This window comes from Eriocheir sinensis, chromosome 67 (genome assembly GCF_024679095.1).
Source record: "Eriocheir sinensis breed Jianghai 21 chromosome 67, ASM2467909v1, whole genome shotgun sequence".
NCBI lineage: Eukaryota > Metazoa > Arthropoda > Malacostraca > Decapoda > Varunidae > Eriocheir > Eriocheir sinensis.
This window is the reverse complement of record NC_066575.1, coordinates 1,050,001-1,072,500: the sequence shown is the minus strand read 5'-3', so window position 1 is coordinate 1,072,500 and position 22,500 is coordinate 1,050,001. Positions and strand designations below refer to the sequence as shown.

General features: G+C 43.6%; 2 protein-coding genes and 1 long non-coding RNA gene across 6 annotated transcripts in view; 1 reads left to right on the top strand and 2 right to left on the bottom strand.

The window, feature by feature from the left end:
- The first annotated feature begins 9,954 nt into the window (after window positions 1-9,954).
- LOC126987900 (beta-1 adrenergic receptor-like) overlaps window positions 9,955-22,500 on the top strand; it is a 101,285-nt gene continuing 88,739 nt past the window's right edge. For 2 of the 4 annotated variants that reach the window (XM_050845400.1, XM_050845399.1), the window contains exon 1: window positions 9,955-10,029. The gene's annotated coding sequence lies outside the window, so the exon portion shown is untranslated. The remainder of the gene's footprint in view (window positions 10,030-22,500) is intronic. The other 2 variants (XM_050845401.1, XM_050845402.1) reach the window with 1 other exon arrangement.
- LOC126987901 (low-density lipoprotein receptor-like) lies at window positions 14,356-21,104 on the bottom strand. Its single transcript, XM_050845403.1, has 6 exons — window positions 21,034-21,104; window positions 19,179-19,371; window positions 18,790-18,930; window positions 16,620-16,754; window positions 15,799-15,933; window positions 14,356-15,341 (listed from the first exon to the last, which is right to left on the bottom strand). The coding sequence occupies exons 1-5, from the start codon at window positions 21,100-21,102 to the stop codon at window positions 15,812-15,814; spliced, it is 660 nt and encodes a 219-aa protein (XP_050701360.1). The 5' UTR covers window positions 21,103-21,104; the 3' UTR covers window positions 14,356-15,341; window positions 15,799-15,811.
- On the bottom strand, window positions 17,852-18,575 carry LOC126987902 (uncharacterized). Its single transcript, XR_007741272.1, has 3 exons — window positions 18,473-18,575; window positions 18,280-18,387; window positions 17,852-17,963 (listed from the first exon to the last, which is right to left on the bottom strand). It is a non-coding gene; the product is annotated as an uncharacterized LOC126987902 (long non-coding RNA).

Sequence of the window (22,500 nt, the reverse complement as noted above, 5' to 3'; positions counted from 1 at the left end):
GAGAGAAATCACCAGTATACAAATATAGAAAGAAATACAAAATAAATATAAGAAAAACGAAACATTATCAAAATACAAATTCCATTTTGTTTTATTTATTCCTGCCAAACTAAAAGAATTAAAGTTAAATCCACCATTATTGAGGTGACCCAAGGAGCAGTGATTGAATAGGTACGTCTAGCTACAATACATTTCTTCTCTCTAATCATTAAAGGTGAGGTCGTTCGTTACCTGGACGCATGCACCTGGGACTTACTAAGTTTTCTCTCCCACCTGGTCCATCAAATAATAACAAGACCTTGGCTAAGCGGCGAAACAATAGCAAATAGTCAGTAGCGTTTTTTTTTTCATTATTTTTTTTAACTGTTTTCTCTACTGTAAAAAAAAATGGTAAACAAAACTACTGAACCGTTTCGCTTCAACTCGATCAATAGGTCTATGAGGTGGCTAGCGGCTGTGTGTGTGTGTGTGTGTGTGTGTGTGTGTGTGTGTGTGTGTGTGTGTGTGTGTGTATTTATTGTTACGGATATGGTTTAACTGTTTGGCATGAGTGTGTAGGTGTGTGGAGTGTTATGGTGTGGAGTGGGTTGTGGCAGGCATGTGTGTGGAGTGCTATATGGTGTGGAGTGGATTGTGACATGGTTCTATTATGTGCTGAACGGGCATGGTGTGATGGGGTGTGATCGTGTTCTGTGGTGTATGTTATAGTGTGTATTTTTATGATATGTGCTTAGTGTGTATGTGTTGGTGTGGATATGGATGTTTCTGTTGCTTTGTACTTGTGTATGTGTGTGGGGAGGGGGCCTACCTTCGCCCGTAACTCTCCCTAAATTTTATCTCACGCGCGTTATGAAAAAAAAATCACAAAAAGTACGGTCCACATTTCTATTTATTTTTTCGCCTTTGGAACGGGTTGACTAATGCACTTTGCCGGTCCCTTTTCCTCCTGCCCCTTACTCCCCATCCTGCCCCTCCCATGTCAGTGTCATGGGCCCGTCTATAAATAATTCTTCCCTTCCTCCTCGCTGTTCAACCCTATTCTCCGCTGACCCATTCATAAACCCTGCCTCTCATTTTCATCCCTTCCCCTTCCTTTCATTCTCTTATTATTTCATTTACCCTTAACATTTCTCTGTAGCCTCCTCTTCCGCCTATATAATTTTACATAATCCTCTCCTCGTCTCCTTCCTATCACCCATTTCCTTATGTTCTCTTACTATCATCCTTTCCTTTCCTTCCTCCTCCTTTCCTTAATAATTCCCATCCACAGTCTGTGTGTTTGAGGTGACCCACATATGAGAAGTCATAACAATAACCATTTTGATTTCGGTTATATTGTATTGTCCACCAGTTTCTGCGTGTGTGTGTGTGTGTGTGTGTGTGTGTGTGTGTGTGTGTGTGTGTGTGTGTGTGTGTGTGTGTGTGTGTGTGTGTGTGCGAGGGTATTCCTGGAACCCATATCATTCACCGTAATACAATACTACACAGATTATGGGAGGAAAGTGAATTTCCTGAAACAGTATAATTTTTTCCTGTTCTTGATAAAAAACAAGTTATTCCTCTTCTTCGTTTCATTTCTCCTCCACTTCTTTTTTTTACTTTATACTTCTTCCTCCTCATCGTCCTCTTCCTCCTCCTCCTCCTCCTCCTCCTCCTCCTCCTCTTCCTCCTCTTCCTCCTCCTCCTCCTCCTCCTCCTCGTCCTGTTCCGGGTCCTCCCAGCCTGTTTGTCACAGTCTCAATTTCTGTTTCTGTCCCTGAATCTCATCTCCCACACCTCTATTTTTCCCTTCACGCTCCTCCCTCCCTCCTCCCTCAACCTCTCTCTCTCGCTCTCTCTCTCTCTCCACTCCTCACTTCCTTCCTTTCTTCCGCTTTCTCCTCTTCCTCATCCTAGCGAGCGACACAGAAGCGTGTAAGAGAAGAGAAAAAGCGCCAGGCGGAGGAGGCGGAGCGAGGCATTAGAAGCTGGTAATAATCCTACTTAGCTGGATTAAGATTCGCCCGAGGAGAACCCGCAGCTCTGTATGTCACACGGAGGCGGTCTCGAGGGCTCAGTCGCACCGATAGAAGGCGCGGAGGAGCATTTGTTTACTCAGCTTTTGTTTTCCCTGAGCTCATTGTGGTTACATTTTGTTTGTCTTTTTTTGTCTTTCTTTACACGCGGCTGGTAGGAATGGTTGGTTTTCTGCCTCAGGGTCGAAGTTATGAAAGGTTAAGCTTGCGAAATTGTTGAGTTTGTGTGAGAGAAGTTTGTGTTTACTTATGAGAAATGAATTATTTATCTGGAAAGCGAGATACAGCGTAAAAAGGATATTATTTTTTTCCTTGGCGAAACTAAAATATGACAAAGAGTACGGAAGTAAAACGTATTTTCGTGGATTGATAAATGTTAGAGAGAAAATATTTAGTTAGTTAAAGTAGAGGAAATATATTTGTTCCTTGAGAAAGTGGAACGGCTATGAGACTTGGAAGTGTAATGTGATAAGGTGACGTAATTACTGTTTTAAGCGCCGCAGCTGAGGATTTACGGTGTTTAATAGAAGACGGAAGCAGCCATTAGTGCGTCGAAGGTCCGCACGCCCCTTTGGCCCCTGAGACCTGCTTTAGTTACCTCTGTAAAGAAGGCTGAGAGCAGAAGACCTGAGAGAGGCGCAGACCAAGTGGACCAAGAGCGAGAGAGATGAGAGAAGAGAGAATAGAAGGAAGAGAAAAGAGAAGAGAGGAGAGAACAGAGAAAAGAGAGTATTAGAGAACAATAATAGAAAAGAGCAGAAAAAGGGAAGAGAAATGAGAAGATATAGAGAAAAGAGAATAGAAGAAGGGAAACAGAGAAGGGAAAAGAGAAACTAGAAGAGAAGAGAAGAAAGATGGAAAAAGGAAAACGAGAAGAAAAAAATGGATAACAGATACAACTCCAATAAGACTGAAACAAATAATCAATGGAAAAAAAAAGGGTTAATGTAAAAAAATAATTTAAATAAAAAAAAATCCGATTTTTTTAAATATGATTTTTCACCCCTGACACACACACACACACACACACACACACACACACACACACACACACACACACACACACACACACACACTTGCAACAAAGAAAATATAATTAAACATAAATACTATAGTGGAGGTATCAGTATGCAGTAATCTAATATATAAAAGGTGTTAATTTAATGTTGCTCGTTGAAATAATTAGTTATTTGCGTTTGTTATGGAGAGAGAGAGAGAGAGAGAGAGAGAGAGAGAGAGAGAGAGAGAGAGAGAGAGAGAGAGAGAGAGAGAGAGAGAGAGAGAGAGAGAGAGAGAGAGAGAGAGATGGTGATGATCGTCAAATACTGCATTGGGGTCGTGGGATGGAAAAGCAAATTAATTTTATATTTATAAGATTAATCACAGAGACTCGATGGCAATAGCCGCTGAATGATGATTGGGTTGTTTAGGTTTTATTGCGTGAAAAGTTTAGTAATTATGTTCATTGTTGGCGGCGGGGAGGGAGGGAGGGGGAGTGAGCCCGGGGAGCGGTTATTTGTGTAAGTGGCGATGATTGCCCTGCGGCGGTGGTGGTGGTGAGGCTGATTTGCTTGCTCTGGTCTCAGTCTATCTCTCTCTCTATCTATCCATCTATCTATCTATCTATCTATTTATCAATGTGTATGGACGAATGAACACGCCTGAAAGGAGAAAAGTAGAAGAACACTTGCCTCCTCACGACGTGCTGCCAGCTATTAAGACGTAATCAACGCTTCAGGTCATTATTACACAGAATGAGATAGAAAAGTATTGAAGGTTGAATTTTCTTCTTGTTGATTCTCTCATATTATTATTTTTTTTACAGCTAAGGAGACAGTTCAAGGGCGTAAAAAATATTAAAAAGCCTGCTACTTACTGCTCCTGAATAGAGGTCAAAGGAGCGTCCAAAAGAGAGGGCACTGGGAGGAGAGGTGTCCTGATACCTCCTCTTGAAAGAGTTCAAGTCGGTGGCAGGAGGAAATACAGATGAAGGAAATTGTTCCAGAGTTTACCAGCGTGTGGGATGAAAGAGTGAAGATGCTGGTTGACTCTTGCATAAGGGGTTTGGACAGTAGGGATGAGCATGAGTAGAATGTCGTGCAGCGGGGCTGCGGAGGGGGGAGGCATGCGGTTAGCAAGTTCAGAAGAGCAGTCAGCATGAAAATATCGATAGAAGATAGAGAGGCGGCATGGCGGCGGAATTTGAGAAGTATGAGGAGGAGAGCTGATGAGACGAAGAGCCTTTGACTCCACTCTGTCAAGAAGAGGTGTGTGAGTGGACCCCCTCCCCCCACACACACATGAGATGCCTACTCCACTCTTACCTGTCAATCTATCTCTTATCGGTGTTTCTGTCACACTCTTAGTAAGGAAGAAAGTGGGACATACCAGTGGAGGAACATCAGGGGAATACAACGTTAATATATCATTCATTTCACGTATAACTGATTGCTCTCTCGAATATCCTGTTATCTTTTGCCCCTTGTTTGAATTTATTTATTTCATTATTTTATTAATTTGGCACCTTCTTGGTCTTTCATAAGTGTTGTTTCCCCCAGAAGAGAATGCCGTGGTATTTGTTTTGCGTCTTTACATTTTACCTTAGTTGTATTCCTTTAGTTTATATTTTTATTTTTACACACGATTTTTATTTCATTTCTGTCGTTATTATACCAAAATCCAGTAATTTATTTCCACGTCCATATTCTCATCTCTCATACGTTCATAGCCATATTTTTGCTCGCACTTATTTTGTAATTTCAGAATGAAAAAAAAAAATGTATATGTAGAGGCGCCTGTCTTTTGTTCTCTCTAATGTTTACACGAGACAAAATAAAGTCCGTCATTGGTTCACGAGTCTCGTCCAGCGTGCTCCCGAGTGTCATTGCGGGACAAAGAAAAAGAGAAACATAGAGCAAGGCTGAAAAATGAATTGTTAGCGTGGAGAGTTTAGCATACAGGCGTTTGTTTCGGTTGGGGCGGCGAGAACGTGAATGGGCATGAGTGTGTGTATGTGGAAGAGAGAGAGAGAGAGAGAGAGAGAGAGAGAGAGAGAGAGAGAGAGAGAGAGAGAGAGAGAGAGAGAGAGAGAGAGAGAGAGAGAGAGAGACGTATAGAAAATAACTTAGACAGAAAACGCTTAAAAATGACATGATATTGTCAGATTAACACATATCAGCCAGACATCAAATACAGAAGGATCCTAACAAAGAGGCGGAAATAAAGCAAAGAAGGCGTACATGCACACACACAGGCAAACAGTCTGACACAAATACGAGGCATCAAACTTTGCAAAATTTCAAAATGGTGCATCGCCAACCGACCGCCGGGCCGCCCCGCGTATCGCTCAGCTCTTTAATTATGGTCCAGGTGTGTCATTACCTGCGCTGCACTGAGCCAATCATGGCGGCGCGGGCACCACCTGGCGGCCTGAGACATACCTGGGAAATATACTTTTTTCCAACTCTGCGAATGGGAATAAAGTGTGCATCGACGAGAGAATCGCCGCATAAGTTTTGTGGGTTTAGAAATGAAATTTTGTGATGCAGTGAATCGAATTTTGTATTGAATGGCTTAAATGTTCGAATATCGTACACTTTTGACGATAAATTTGCATTTTTGTCCCATATGGGATGACTCTGGGTGACGAAAGATAAAATGGAAAATACATTTCAAGTAAGGGACGCTGATTCACTTGGTTACGGAAAGGTGTGTATACTCCAAAGAAGCTTTTATGAGGTTTACCTTTATTTGGTAACATAATTCATCACTTAACATAATTAATTACATGCACTAAAGGATGCGTGACAGACTTTCCCAGTATATACTCTCAGTGTCACACACATATTCTTCAACGAAATATATATATATGAAAGACATCGGGGGGACGTAGGTAGTGTAATAAGGGTGATGAAGGACGAGGAAGAGTAATGAGAAATGGGAGGTGTGGACGTACGAGGACGAGGAACAGTGATGGTAAAGCAGGTGTGTGTGTGTGTGTGTGTGTGTGTGTGTGTGTGTGTGTGTGAGAGTCAGAGAAATAGATAGAGGAAGAAGGGAAGTGAGTGTCAGTACGTGTTATTAAGGTTATGACGTGATGGGAGAGCAATCAACACATGTCACTTGGCCAGACTTATGACCTGGGAAAGAGAGAGGGAGAGAGGGAGGGAGCGAGGAAGAGAGGGAGGGTGAAAATTATTGGTTCTCATCATTTTCGTTGTGTATCTTGCAGTACTATATTTGCCTTTGTGTGTGTGTGTGTGTGTGTGTGTGTGTGTGTGTGTGTGTGTGTGTGTGTGTGTGTGTATGAGAGAGAGAGAGAGAGAGAGAGAGAGAGAGAGAGAGAGAGAGAGAGAGAGAGAGAGAGAGAGAGAGAGAGAGAGAGAGAGAGAGAGAGAGAGAGAGAGAGAGAGAGAGAGAGAGAGAGAGAGAGAGAGATTCATTTCCATTTTCATTTTATTCCTCAATGGTCCGGTAACGATAATAGAGGGATGAGAAGAAGCTAAGGAGATGCAGTGAGAGGAAAGCAAGGGCAAAAGAGTGAGAGGAAGGCATGAAAGGAGAGAGCGTCTAAAAGATAAGGGAGAGAAGGTCAGTTGAAGGTGAGGCAAGGAGGAGGAAAGTAATACAGTGAGAGAGGAAGGTGAGAGGAAGGTACGTGTGGGAGAGAGTTAAGGGGATAGGGGAGCAAGTAAGTTAAGGAATGAAGCGTCAAAAGATGGGAAAAAGAGGTATGCAGGCAAGAAAGTGAGGAGATTGGTAAGCAGGTAGGATTGGAGGGAAATGAAAGTCAGGGTCAAAAGTTTAATAAGAAGATAGTAGTAGAGTAAGGCATGAAGGGAGGTAAGAGAAGAGTTTGGTAGACTGCATGGAAGGAAAACTGTAAGGAAGATAAAGACTGACAAAACAACAGACGGAAGGACAAATACAGATATCGAAGACAACAAATAGAAGAACAAACACAGACAGACACATACAGATAGGTGGATAGATGTTTAAGAGAGGATAGGTAAGGAACGAAGAGTTAGATACAGGAAAGGTTAACAGGTAGGCAGACAAGTAAGCAAATCATGTAAGATAGGGAGATATGGGTAGAAAGCTAAGAGGAAAGCAAGAAACACATGTGGTTAAGGTAGAAAATGAAAAAATAGTTAGAAGGGAGAGCGAGAAGGTAAATGGAATGATAGGTAAGAGAACGAGTGGACAAACAGAAATGGAAGGATGATTGAGAGGTGGGTAAGGAAAGCAGCAAACCAGGTAAAGCGAAGGTGAGAGGAAGGCACTGATTGATGAAGGACAAGGAAAACGTAGGCAAGCGGGCAGGTATGAGAGGAAATCTAAAACTAAGGTAAGGAAAACAGGAATCTAGGTAGGCAGCATGGTAGAAGGTGAGGGGAAAGGAAGTTATGATGAAAGGGTAGAATGGTATGGTAGGAACAGGCTGGTAAGCAGTATGGGAAGGAAAATAAGAGCAGAGGAAAGCATACGAATAGAAAGATAATATGATAGAGAAAGTCATGGGAAAGTAAGGGAACAGGAATTCAGGTAAGGTAAAGAAGGCGAAGTAAAAGTAAAATAAGAAAAGTAGGAATTCAGGTAAGCATTTGAGAGAAAATAAGAACACAGAAAGGAAAACATAAAAGCAGGTAGGTGAGCAAATTAAGAAAAGCAGAAAGGTATAAGGAGGCAATACAAGGAAAAGGTAAGCGGAAAGTAAGGGGAACAGGTGTGCTGAGGGCAGGTAGGCAGGGCAGGCGCAGGTGTGTTGAGTAGGTAGCTGGCTGAGTGCCATTGTCCCCGCCTCAGTTATGACCCAGAAATGAGTAGCCTGCTCTTCCAATGTCCGTGTCTCGTACGTCCGTGGCGCTGTCCAGTCCGTGAGTGTAGGGAAAAGCGTATGTGTGTAGGGAGTGTGTGTGTGTGTGTGTGTTCATAAATTAAGGAATGCAACATGTTTATGATCACAGGTGTCTATTTAGCGGGCCCTGCTTTTTTCTTTCTTTATTTTACATCTTTCATTTTGTAAATGTGTACCTCTATTTTGCTGAGCGGGCAACGGCCCGCCGCTGGTGGCTCTCTCTCGTGACCTTCATCGGCTATTTCCATCCGTTAAAGCGGCTGTATTCTAGTCAACAATTGTATTTATAGATCTTGGGATTGTTAGCAGTATTTCTATGCTGTGATGGTCAGTATTTGTTTATATGTATACTTGCTTGCGTCTCTCTCTTTTACCGTATTGAATTATCACTAGTATTCATTTAAAGAGTGAGAATTGTAATTTTTATGATAGAAGCTATGATTGTATATGGTATGATTGTAATAAAGATATTCCACCCTTATTGTGTACAGTGTTGCGCCTTTAACCTTCCCATGACTCGCTGGAAGAGAATCAAGACGACGCCATATGCATGATTCCTGACTCATTTGTCGTAGGAGCAGCGAGTTGTTTTTTTTCCCGTTTTCCTCGATCGTAAAAATAGGAAAAATTATATGAATGTGTGAGTGCAAGCGTGTGTGTGTGTGTGTGTGTGTGTGTGTGTGTGTGTGTGTGTGTGTGTGTGTGTGTGTGTTTCATCTCATTAATATATTTAGTTATATTACTATTACTGTTGCTGCCCCTCATAACCACATAATGCTAACTTTTCCTACATAGTTTTTATGCAAATAATGTGTTTTGAACAGCCTTAAATATGGACACCGCATAGATTTTCATGTCATACAAACCTTTACAATGTTGAACAGGTCCGCCATGAAGTCATGTGTCTCACGTTACACAAATGTATGACCGAGTGGAACATTTATTAATCGTGTGGGGAGTACATTTAGGAAACACTTTATGAAAATCTGATTCATACATTCATCAGTATGGAGAAACACATAGTAGTAGGTTTGCAGGAACCGCTCTGCCCATCCTGACTAACTTCTTATTAAAGTAGAAACATGCAACACCCTTAAGCAGGCGGTCACGGGGCTGGAGCAGCGAATATTCATAAATGGACGACCGATTCTCTCAAGTGCATGATTACGGGTGTTAGATATTGACTCACATATATCACGATCCCGGAAGTGGTTATTTTCCAGTGCTTGAGGGCAGTAATGAGGCTCACACACTTATATTTTGCAAGGCTTTGGTAGAGGTTGTTTTGGGGTATTTCCATGGGTAGTTTCATGAGCCTAGTAGTATTTTGACAGAGGCTAATGCACCATGCACGTGGGACACACTCATGAAAACCCGACTCTTCTTTTTGTAGCGCTAGGAAACAGTGGTTGTGAGATTCCTTAGTGTCTTGAGAATATGGGCCCGAAGACTGTGATGGTGGTGGTAGTAATGGTGGTGGTAATTGTATGGGGTGGTAGTAGTGGTGGTGGTCGGGCTGGTGGATCTTGTATGGACTGTTGTGATGGTCGGTGGTGATGGTCGTAGTGGTGGTGGAGGTGCAAACAATAATAGCGGATGTTATGAAGTTCTGTCAGTAATAACCACCATGTTTCGTGATTTATTTGGAAACGCTGTATTAAATCACTCTTTATCTTACCGCTGTCGTTAGTTATTGCTTTGTTTGAATATTGCTTGATTTACCTGGTCATTGCCCTCTTTGTGACAGGTATAGGTGAGCACTGCTTGTGGACAAAATCATACTTAATGTAGCTTCTGTATATTAGTTTATCAGTATTGTCAGGTTATAAAAAGAAAGTTCTGTTTATTTATTCATTCGTGTATTAATATCCTTAAGGTATTTTCGTATCATAAAGTTTGGGGTATATGAAAGGTGTGCTTGTATGCTTCATTCTTACAATAATTATAAAAAACATTCTGAAATCATTCTAGATATCGGTAAGTGTTCCAGATACGTGAAAGGCATTTGTTTATTTTTATATCGAAGGTATCACTGAGTGTTCCAGGTATATAAAGTTTATTTGTTTACTCTGCAGGGAAGGCGGGCACAGCGGGAAGGTGAAGTGAAGGTGACGTGGTCTCATCCGGGAGAGGTTCCCCGTAGCGACACCGGCGAGGGTGAGTAAACTGGACTTCTCGGTTTTACTTACTGAACAACCTTCCCCCTCTGCCTCGCTTCCTGGGGCTCTCATGGGAAATATGGGAATGCAGGCAACAAAAGCCTATTGATCATTACGAGGTCGCCTGCTTGGTGATTTAATCTGCTCGACCGCCACTTGGGGCTTGATGAGCAGATGAAAGCACCTCAATATTGAGGAGCAGATGAAAGCACCTCGTTATTCAGTTTACTCCCGACTCAGCGAAATGACGGTCGATTCTATATTTGAAGGAGTTGATGGTATTCGCATTTACTACTTCTGAGGGAAGATTGTTCCAGTGGCGGATGACTCGGTTTGAAAAGAAACTCCTTCCAATGTCTGTTACATCGACTCAACTGAATGGATTAACCGTTATTTCTAGTTCTTGAGTTGGTTTGCAGTTCAAAGAATTTGGAGTAATCGACGTTATTGAACTTTTTAGATACTTGAAGACTTGAATCATATCCCCTCGTAGGCGTCTTTTCTCCAATGTAAAGAGATTGAGTCGCTTGAGTCGTTCCTCGTACGGTTGAGCCCTTAAAGTTGGAATCATCTTTGTGGCGCGTCGTTGAATCCTTTCCAGTAAAGCAATGTCCTTTCTGTAATTAGGAGACCAGAACTGTACTGCATACTCGAGGTGCGGTCTTACCATGGAATTATACAAGGATAGCATCACGTCTGGTGTTTTACACTCGAAGTTCCTCGCTATGAACCCGAGCAAAGTGTTGGCTTCGTTGTATGCTTTTTTACAGTGATTCGCGTGTTTCAGGTCACTGCTGATAGTGACTCCAAGATCCTTTTCCTCCTGCATCGCCTGCAGAGGTTTCCCATTCATGATGTATGTGTAGTTACTATTTTGGGACCCAATGTGCATGACTTTGCATTTGTCCATTTTTATGGCAGGGAGTGTACTTTTTACGTAGCAAACTACTCCTCCTCCTTTCTTGTGCTTTCGACTTTTGTCTTTGGCCACTCGGCGATGGCTGGAAATTGTGAGCTTGTAATGGCGGACAGGACGTGAACCCGAGTCCTCCAGTACACCGCGTCAACACGCTGACCCCTTAGCCACTTGTTTTTCTTTTATATTTTATTTATAGTCAAGGAAACAACTCAAGGGTGATAATAAAATGGGGGAAAAAAACCCGCTAATCACTGCTTGGTTGACTCATGCATATGTTGACTAATGAAGTTATTTTCCATTATATTGATTTTATTATCCGACCTCCTCCTCCTCATCGTCCTCCTCCTCCTCCTCCTCCTCCTCCTCCTCCTCCTCCTTTCGTCTTGTTTATTCTTCTCATTCTTTTCTCAACCTTCACGACCTCCACCCGTTTCCTTTTCGACCTCGCCATCTGCTTCCACTTTTTCTAATTTCATTCTTCACCACCACCGCCTCCACCACCTCTTTACATGAAAAGAAGCCACATTTTAGAAGCACCACCTTGACCCGCCGCCCTAATAACACACACACACACACACACACACACACACACACACACAAACACGAGAAAGGTGAGGCGGACGTGCAGTGTATGTATAGAGGTTAAGCTGTAGTCATAATCCTTCTGCCACAGTATATTCCCCTCTTCATTTTGTCCGGAGAATGATGATTATTTAGGACTGTTCTCTTTCCGCTTCAACGTTATTTAATCCTTCTCGCTGGCAGTCCGCGGAAACATCATGCAGGATCTGTAGATGAATTTGTTTGGGTTGTGATATTTTTGAGCGCAACGTTGTTAGTTCATATACAGCTTTTCTTGTGACCTGGAAGCATACAGAAGCTTTAAGTTTGTATCCATAAAGGTTTTCTACCGTGTGTGTGTGTGTGTGTGTGTGTATCCTATTGGACAGTAGAAAAATTAAACGCATTCATATCTGCATTTAATAATATTTTTTTCCTGCACAATATTATCTCCGCCCAAAACGGAGAGGAATATTAACTCGCCGCTGGTAAACAAACACGAATTCGTATTAAAGCTCACCACGTCACGGTTGATGAAGACAAACAACTCTGTCTTATTTTTGTTTGTTTGTTTATCTGCCTGTCTGTCTGCCTGCATGCCTGTCCGTCCTTATCTGCCTTTATAGTCTGTCGGTCTGCTTACCGATCTATCCGTCTGTGTCTGTCTGTCATTTATCTATTTCTTCGTTAGTGTCTGAATGTTTGTCTGTGTGTCTGTCTGTGTGTGTTTCTCTGCTTGCCAGCTTGCTTGTCCGTCTGTCCGTCTGCCTGGGTTTGTATATTATGTCTGTTCACTATTGTCAAACCATATCAAATAGTCCGTTTGGGCGTTCCATTCCGTTTCCTACAGGTAACATAATGAGAAGAAGGGATAGGTGTTGGGACTGTGTGGCAGAGCAAAGGGGAGGAAAGAACCCGCGGAATCGAACGCCCAAACGGACTATTTGAAATGGTTTGACTGTAGCTTGCATATTTGCGCGTCTCTGTCTGTCTGTCAAACTTGCATGTCTCTGCTTGTCTGTCAGCGTGCACGTATGAGCCTGTCTCTCTGTCTCTCTCTCTCTCTCTCTCTCTCTCTCTCATATTGGCAAATTTATGGGAAGACTCATGATACATCCATCCCATTTCACTCGTGCTCCTTGAACACGTATTTTGCTTTTTGTCATTGTTGTTGTATCTGGTGCTGCTGAGCCTGTTTTTCCTACTGTTGCGGTAATCTTTTTTTTTTGTCTTCTATGAGAGAGAAAACGCGAAAGAGAAAAAGGATAAAGATAAAAAAGGAAGAGAAATAACGAAAGAAGGAAATAAACCATTACCTTCTTTCTATTCATTCTCATATTCAGACCTACTTTTAGACTGCACAGTTCATCGATCGTTCTCCGCAGGTCTACCCTACAGTCACCACGTTAGATGAACCATTGGCAAATGCAAGACTATAAGGTAATCAGCGTCTACCCTGATTCTTCTTTCTGCCTACTCTTAACTTTATAAACACTCCTCAGCAGGCCCAGAATGGACACATAAAGAGATCAAATGCCACATGAATATAACAAAAAAAGTCCGCAACATCCTGTTCTTATACATAAAGAATTTGATGCCGTAGGATGAATATAAAGAGCAAGCCTCTCTTCACTCCCTCCCCTCCCCATAAGTCAAGAGGTGAAGGCAGTGAGAGAAGATAACAACAATGAACGATAGTTGGGAGGCAGCTGGGGCTTAAAGTTAAAGGACAAATTTTAAAAAGTTTTGAAAAAGCCGTGTCAAACCGATGGTTGGGGTCTGAGAGAGCACCAGTCACAACTATCAGACTCTACAGCGTTCTTTTGCGAGACTGCAAGTTTTGTGCGCGTCGTGAAGAGCCTGCTGCCCGCTGGGGTGGAGGTGGAGGCGCCGACCACGGCCCTACCCTTCCTCAAGCTGTTCCGGCGATACAGCACAAACATGACGAGCCTGCCCCAGCACCTGGCTGACGGCAGTCACGAGTAGGAGGTGACGCTTGTGAAGGACAAATACGGAGAGAAACAACAGCACGAAATGGAGGATGAGGAACGAAAGGAGCTCCTAGAGTTCCTTCAACTGGAGGAGACAGTGACACACGAGGAGGAGGAGGAGGAGGAAGAAGAAGAGATGGAAATGGACCACACGGAACAAGACGAACTGTTTTTGTTCCTCAAGCTGCAGGATCCAGTGAAGGGGCAGGAAGAGGCACTCAAGCATCCTAAGGACGTGGAGCAAATCACGCAGGAGGAGGAGGAGGAGGAATAATAATAATAAGAAGAAGAAGTAGGAAGTGCCTTAATGAACAGGACGAGTTGTCTTTGTTCCTCGAGCTGCTGGAACTATAATTATAGATATCTTCGTAGATAAGTGTTTTATTTTAGTTATTAATTGATGTTATACACAATAAAATATTTATTCTAAAGGAATGTTGGCAAATCATAAATGTGTGTGTGTGTGTGTGTGTGTGTGTGTGTGTGTGTGTATGTGTGTGTGTGTGTGTGTGTGTGTGTGTGTGTGTTATCAGATAAAACCAAGCTGTATATATCAGTAATCAAGTATATCAAACATTTAATATCCTCCTTGATCTCAGGAAGCAAAACATGACCAGAAACATTCCTGAAGCGGTGACGTCGCCATGTGTTGGTGTTTCCGTCCACTCGTCACTTGTGGAGCATCGAAGCCAGGTTGTCACACTGCTTGTTAGGTGGTCGTGCAAGGCAAAGTGTTTTATTAATATTACTTACAATACACCAACAGCTGTTTAAATAAAATCACGATAATACTGATCAAGGCTACAGATAAATGGCATGGCAGGATCATATCATTAAAGTGTGAACTAAAGCCAAAACAGAAGGTGGCTAGTGTAAGGGCCGCAAGCACCCACTTGCTTCTCTGTTTTTTATAAGGAAAGGAAGCAGCTCAGGGGGAAGAAAAGTAACAAAAAGCCAGCTGACGCTGCTCCTGCAAAGTGTCTAGTAAAAAATTATAAAGTTCTGAAAGAGGACAGAATCATTTGAAAACCCAGGGAAGCAGGGAACCCTCAGTTCATTGCATGAAAAATCGTTATTCTATTGACATGTGACAGTTTTGTATCATGCAATTACCCCAATAAATACAGGACGGAGTACACGACTGGCCCCCAAACATGATCCTTCTTAGGTCACTCAAAATGCTACAACCGGTGTGGCGGACAAGAAGTTCCAACACTAAAACTTGCTCATGCGCAGCCCACCACGCCCCAGAGCTGCAGACGGCGGGTGTTGATAAAGATTATTTCATAGCAAAGGAGGCAGCTCAATAAGATACAAAATAGCCCGCTCCCACTTTCATATCTCCTGAACCCCGCAGACCTCAAAGATGTAGCTAGTCTAGTTGTGCAACACGCAGCCGAGAAATGAATAAAACGTTGGGCCATCGCGTCCAGTCCGCAGAGACTCATGTTACAGTGTATACACTTTGTGAGTACACTGTACCCTGACGCTGAGTGAACTGAGGACTGATTGCCTGACTGACTGCGTTATACAGCCTGGGAAACACCTTAAGCACTGCAGGCCGCACAGATGTGTCTTGTTTAGAGTTTTGTGCCTTAAGGAGTCAGTAATTGGTGTTGCTTTGGGAATTTATCCTCCGGGGTAGCTTCTGGTCCGCTACACCGGACACTACAGAGCGGTTCATCATCTTCCCAGGGCCTCCCCGCCTGCCTCCACACGCTGCCTCCGTCGGGTCAAGTAGTGCCTCTCCGTCAAGTGTCCTGATGGGTGGGTTGCTTTCGGCTTACAGCAGTGCCTCCTCCCTTAGGTTAGGATCGGCCTCCGTAAATCTGTTCCGCCCTGAGAAGGAGAGGGAGAGTAATGAATCCCTGACAAACACATCTTACTGTTATGAGAACAATAAATCACAAACACTCCAATAAGTATATACATACATCCATTACTTGCAAGGCTTCTGGACTGGCCAGTAATGACCACCAAACGGTTAATGGGGAGGGGCCTATTTGCAAAGGTAGTCTATACAATACGAAGGCAATATATAGGACACAACCAGTATTTGCCAGACTTTAGCACTGGCCAGTGATATACACTAAATGGGTTAAACAGCGGGTAACTACAATTCCATTAGTCTAACGCCATTAGTGGGCAGCTGATACTTCTTGACTCTCCAAAGACACACGCTTACTGGGGGAGGGAGAGTGGCTGATTGCTGCGTACACAGTATCATGAAGGGTATACACTGGGTGACGTTGTGTGTGTGTGTGTGTGTGTGTGTGTGTGTGTGTGTGTGTATTACCATGGTGCCATGGCTAATGTCGTCTGCATTGCCACTCGTCGGAGCCATCGCGGCAGTCTCGGCGGCCGTTGCAGCGTAATCGTTGGTTGATACACGAACCATCCCGGCACCTGAACTCCCAGTGCCGGCAGCGCTCTGAGACGGAGTAGTAGTAGCAGTAGTCACAAGTCTAAACAGATTAACTATCAAGAAAAGTACAATTGGCTCCACACAAACATAAACTAAGCATTTACCGAGGGAAAAAAATACTGCTGCTATAAAGAAAATTAACTCAAAATGATTCTTAAAACAACCACGCAAAGCACAGAAGAAACAAAATTGGTTGAAAATGCTTGGAGGACGAAGGGGAATGGATGATGGCCAGAAGATCGGTATAGTGAAGTGAAGTAAGACAAGCGGGAAAGAAATAACAAAGAACATCAGTCAAACATAGGCCTTCCTCGTACACATCCACAGTCAGTCTTAAGCATTACATCAACCCTCCCCAGCCCGGCTTCAATCATATTTTTCCCGCTTATACTGTTTATTCCTTTTTCATTAACCTCTCAACTCCCCACCCTTTACCATCTGAAGCACCCCAAACTTTCCCATGCCCTACATTCGTCCCTTTCCTATTTATCCACTCACAATAGCACTCACAATCAGTCCTGCACAGTAATCTTACACATCGACTCTTCTCAGACCCTTCATGAACCATTTCCCAAATAAGACTTCCAACTTTTCCTCATCCCTCTTTTACTTCTCTACGCCCGCCTCGATAACTACTATTCCGCTTTCCTGCTCATTCCCAGCAGTCCGTCGTCCATCTGTTTTGTACTCACCTGAACAGTCCTGTTCGTCTGTCTTGTCCTCACAATCCTCTTCGCCATCACAGAGCCAGACTTTCGGGATGCATTTGGTGTTATCACAAAGGAACTTGTCGTTACTGCACTCTGTGTGTGTGTGTGTGTGTGTGTCTGTGTGAAAGATATAGCGGTATTAGAGAAATAGGAATAGACGTGCTCTCTCTCTCTCTCTCTCTGCTCTCTCTCTCTCACACACACACACACACACACACACACACGAGCGTGGTTGGGGACGGACAATGAGAGCGAGGGTAGCTACTATCCTGGCGGGTGGCCTGAGGGACTGTCGGGGCAGCCTGTCAGCACACTGACAGCGATGTAAACAATACAATCAAGTGTTGTGGTATCTATACAAAATCATTGTTATTATCCTAAAAACGAAAGAATCATAGCACTACATAGCCCTATTAGATTATTAAATCGTTAATTAGTTTTATTTTGAGGTTATAAGGCGTTAATATCTGAGGGGAAGAAAAGGTGTTGGGACTGTGTGACAAATGGCATGGCGGGACTGACCTGCGGAGCCAACGCCAAAACCATCTAGGGAAACTGGCTACACAAAACACGACCACAGACAAAGATTCACAACGCTGCGTGGCTAATAACTCAACTGTACGCAGGCTAGACCTACTCTGAGCTGGCGGAAGTGCGGCACCGGTCTTTCGGATCATTCGCCGGTTAGATATTCGTTATATTTTAACGATTTTTCTTGGAATTGTTTCAGTCTTTGAGCGACCAATTATCTCCAGGACCCTTGGGGTTGCCGGATATCCGGGGACCGGATAGTCGGGGTTTAAGTGTGCATGTTTCCTTAATAAAACCAAAATGGTAATATTGGCGATAACAAAGCCAATATGGATTCTAGAGGGAGAAATATGACCACCAATAAAAGCAGGAGTGGTGGGGTGGTGGTAGTGGTAGTGGTAGGACAGTTTTCTTCATCAGCGTGGTCCGACACTCATAGTTGCCGTCACATCTTGCAGCACATATGCCGTTACCACAGGTGAAACTCTCCGGCGATGGACACATGACTACACGCAGGAAAAAATAATATCAACAAAATCAAGTCATAGTGATATACAACCCTAAGGTATATTACTGTGTCTGTGTGTGTGTGAGAAAGATATGAAAGAAATGGGCATTGAGACATCTCTCTCTCCACCCCCTTCCCCCATACTCACCACAGTCCTGCTCGTCGTCCCCATCCGGACAGTCCTCTGCCGTCGCAAACTTTCACACCACAAATTTTATCGCCGCTTTTACACTTGTATGCGTTCCCTGCGGAAAAACACATTTCACTTCTTTGAAATGCAAGTCCACCTGTGAAAACAGACACGGACAGGATTATTAGTACGCGCATAACATCATAGAATTGATTTTATCTTTCTTGCTTATCGCCAAAGAAAAGAACAAAACATATACGCGATTCTCTCTCCCTCCCGATACTCACCACAGTCCTGTTCGTCTGTCTTGTCTCACAATCATCGTCGCCATCACAGAGCCAGTATTTCGGGATGCATTTGTTATCACAAAGGAACTCGTCGTTACTGCACTCTGTGTGTGTGTGTGTGAAAGATATAGCGGTATTAGAGAAATAGGAATAGACGCTCTCTCTCTCTCTCCTCCCGATACTCACCACAGTCCTGTTCGTCTGTCTTGTCCTCACAATCATCGTCGCCATCACAGAGCCAGTATTTCGGGATGCATTTGGTGTTATCACAAAGGAACTCGTCGTTACTGCACTCTGTGTGTGTCTGTGTGAAAGATATAGCGGTATTAGAGAAATAGGAATAGACGTGCTCTCTCTCTCTCTCCCTCCCGATACTCACCACAGTCCTGTTCGTCTGTCTTGTCCTCACAATCATCGTCGCCATCACAGAGCCAGTCTTTCGGGATGCATTTGGTGTTATCACAAAGGAACCTGTCGTTACTGCACTGTGTGTGTGTGTGTGTGTGTGTCTGTGTGAAAGATATAGCGGTATTAGGAAGGAATAATCGACGCTAGACTCTCTCTCTCTCTCTCTCTCTCTCTCTCTCTCTCTCTCTCTCTCACTCTCCCTCTCTCTCCCCCCTCTCTCTCTCACACACACACACACACACACACACACACACACACACACACACACACATACTCACACATACTCACCACAGTCCTGCTCGTCGTCCCCATCCGGACAGTCCGCCTGGCCGTCGCACACGTCCACATGACAAATTACAAGGCCACTCAGACACACATGGTAGTCGTCCCAAGGACAACCCACTTCACGATTTTTTAATGTGAGTCTAACTGTGGAAGACATACATACGATAAATATTAAGCATAGCTTGCAAGTTCCAGAGGTTAACATTTCCTTCCTTCGTCGTCGTCATAGAACTGAACTCACACAAAAAACGGACATGTTGTTCCTCTCCTGCTGAGGGAGAAGTTCCTAACCTTATATCTACAAAAGAACATATGTGGGAATGGCCCGCCAGTGACATGCATCCCGTCTTTTTACTTTGCAATAAAGGCAAGAATCAAACAAACCAGCTCACCCGAGTCAGTCCCAGGCTCGTCCATGTCTCTCTCGTCCTTGTACTCCAGCTTTCCCGAGCCTCCTTGGTAGTCCACGAGCCTGCTTGACGAAGATTGTCGCCGAGGTCGCGTCAGGTCACGGCCTGACACCCTGCTGGCCAGCACCATCGTCTTGTCCGCAAACGTAAAGTCTGAGTTTCGGCTCGGGCCATCCTGACCATGTAATGGGAGAGAGGAGAGTGAGACATAGAGGACTCGTGTAGATGCGTGATAACACACACACACACACACACACACACACACACACACACACACACACGAAAAAACAATGGCGTCAAAAATAAATGTAGGAGAGTACGCATACATTTTCCTCTCCTGTCCCTCGTTAAATATATCAGTCCACGGGAGTATACCCCGGGGGCACATTGCCTCTCCCACCCTACGACACCATTCCCGGTGGTACCTCTGAGCAACACCGATCATTCAGATGTCGTCTCCGTGTTCACTGTCACCACGGTGGGCGTGTTTTGTTTTCAGACCATTTGGTGGCGGAGTTAGAAGAAGGTCGCTAGTAATCATATTGAAGGAGAATTGAATTTTCGTAATACTGATGAACTTGGGTTGACCCACCCTCCCAACAAGCTGCTCTAACATGATAATTGAGTTTTCATACCAAAAGAATCAACTTGATTTTTCTTTGAGTAGATTTAGAGTTAAAGACTTCCTCAGCATTGTGATAATTTAAGGCAATCTTTATCTAATCTTATTACGTATCAGAACGGTAAATGGAAGATTATGTCCTTTCTTATATGCATATGAATTTGCTTAATATGTATACATGATTTTGTCCTGATGTAATTAACTTTTACTGCGACAAATAGTTCGTGTGTTGCGTTTTATCCATTCCTGTAATTATCGCATAATCACCAATTAGCTGTTTCTTTATTACATTTTTTCTCGAGAGAAAACGATTCAGATAAAATAACAAGGGTCACTTATTTATTAATATACCTTGGGGTTTGCAAACAGTATTAGTTACAAAGAGATTAACCATTTATTCCAAACTCAAATAGTTTCAGTGACACTTGTCTGATATTTTTTCTCAGTTTATGGGTAAGATTTTGTTGATATTACGAGTTTTCTGAAGTTTTTGTTGTCAATTGTGTTCAATGAAGCGACACTTTGTCCCAATTCTCGTCCCAACACCATACGCTCAAAATATCTGCTCAAATGCTATACATGGGTTGGTGGTGGCTGAGTGCTTAGCGTGCTAGGCTCACATTCACCATGCCATGGACAACGTCGGTTCGAATCCCCACTCTACCACCAGGGATTTTTCAGTCACCGCCGAGTGGCCTAAGACTACTCACATGCTGTCCAGAAGACCACCCATCAACCCGGACTTTAGAAGAAACCGTCCAGTGAATCAAGAATGAGTTTCGGGGGGGCAGCATGAGCCAAGCATAACCGGCGCCACTATAAAAAAATGCCTGCGCCACGACGGGCTTGAGCCGACCATCTGGCCCCTGAAGAAAGCCTACCGGCGCTATAAGCGGGATGTAAAAAAAAAAAAATACTTTGGGACATCGCAAGGATTGCTGTTAGTTACTGTGTATTAAACACGCTTAAATAACCATGCAGGTCCCCTTCCCATACCAAGTAACTTGTGCCACGATCTATCGCCTTCCTAAACCCATGAGCTATGTGGGCATCCCCTCAGACTCCTCTACTCAGGATTGTCTCAAATTTTGAAGCCAATGGCGAGTGTGACATCCGCGTTCTCCCTCAGAACTGTGACGGTCTGTAGCGCTTCCTAGGTTCTGCTCATTGTCCCTAATGCTCGCATGTCTCTGGTCTAATTGACGGACTATTCACCTGAGGCAAAGAGTGGGCGAGGGAGGCGGCGAGCAGCAGGACCACCACCAGGGAGTGCAGCGGCGGCATGGCGGCTGGGGTGAGCTTTGCCTCCTCTGACACACACGGGACCCGCACGCTGGGGCCGAGCGGAACAAAGTAGCGTGGCTCAGGGTGGCTCTGGGCGTATATATAAGGCCACGACTTGCGCCATTTTGAAATGGTTATAGACACGGAATGCATAAAGAACGGGCTATCTAGGCAGTGACTAAAAAGTAAGATTAAGGCGTAGGAGGTGATAAGAGGCAGGAAATACACCGAATATGGCGTGTTCCTATCGAGGTGGTTACTTATCAGTGAGACGTGATAACTAACATGAAGCAAGTATCAATGATAAGCGATCCCTGGCTGTTGCAAAATCAATATAACGCTGCCGCCATCAGCTCGCCGTCGACGACTCCAGAACCTTTCAAATTTGATTAATAGTTACAAGATCAGTTCCTAAGCTGAGGCAGTCTGAGGAAATGAATCAGGGATTTGTTGGCGACCTTTAGCTTATTCCAATTCAACCTTCATCCTTTCTAAGCACCCTTTGACTGAAAATATTTAAGGTAACAAGTCAAAGCTTCGTTATCAAGTGATTTTGTAAGCTAACAAGCCTGCTGAGGGTGACAAAATTGGGCTGGAAGGTGTGTAGGGGGAGGTTTGCAGATGGCTCGAGTTAGCTAATAAAGAATAATTATGTGCCAGACGTCAGAAGTCTTTGGTAAGGTTAGATAGAAGTAAAGATAAGACACAAGAAAGTGCCAGTGATATATGGGAGGGATACTCGGTGACAGGACTGAGAGCTGTGAGTGTTGAATATTGATTATTTATTTTACAGAAAATGAGTCGGCTCAAGGCCGCAGAGAGAGAAAGAAAGGGAAGAGATAAGAAAGGATGTAGAGAAAGACGAGTTTTAAAGTTATTAAAAGAAATTGGATGGAAAGAAAAGTCTTTGACGAATGGTGTTTAAATTGTGTGAAAAAAAATTGTGGGGAAGAAAGAAGGGTTGTAGATGCAGTCTTGAAATTATGAAAAAGTAAAAGGTATGAATGTAGGCACACTTGCAGCCTGGGTCACGTGCTTTTAAGAAATTAAGTTCATGGAAGGAAGTTCTTTCAGAAACCACTGAGATATAAACGTGTTTCGGTCAAACTTCCTGAAACATCTGGAGGGCGTAAAACAGCCTAGGCAAGGGTGTAAATATTGTGGGCACTTTGTTAGCGAATACAGTAGCCAAGGACCATTGTGGCTGTCAAGTGGACGCCAGTCGGCTGTCTACTGATTTGGTCAAATATTTTAAAGACACTGGCTGGACAGATGGACAAAATATATCTCTTAAGTAATACTTGCAAGATTTTTAGAATATCTCATGTTCACAATTGTCCAGAAAGTGTCGAAAAAGCTCATTGTCTCTTGCACACATCCCAAATGACGAGCTGCACA

Excerpts from the sequence above, each read along its gene's own strand:
- LOC126987901 (XM_050845403.1), bottom strand. The coding sequence starts at position 21,102 with ATGCCGCCGCTGCACTCCCTGGTGGTGGTCCTGCTGCTCGCCGCCTCC. Across the intron at positions 16,755-18,789 it reads GGACGACGAGCAGGACTGTG|ACACACACACACACACACAC; the intron begins GTGAGTATGTGT and ends TCTTTCACACAG. Across the intron at positions 15,934-16,619 it reads AGACGAACAGGACTGTTCAG|AGCGCTGCCGGCACTGGGAG; the intron begins GTGAGTACAAAA and ends ACTCCGTCTCAG.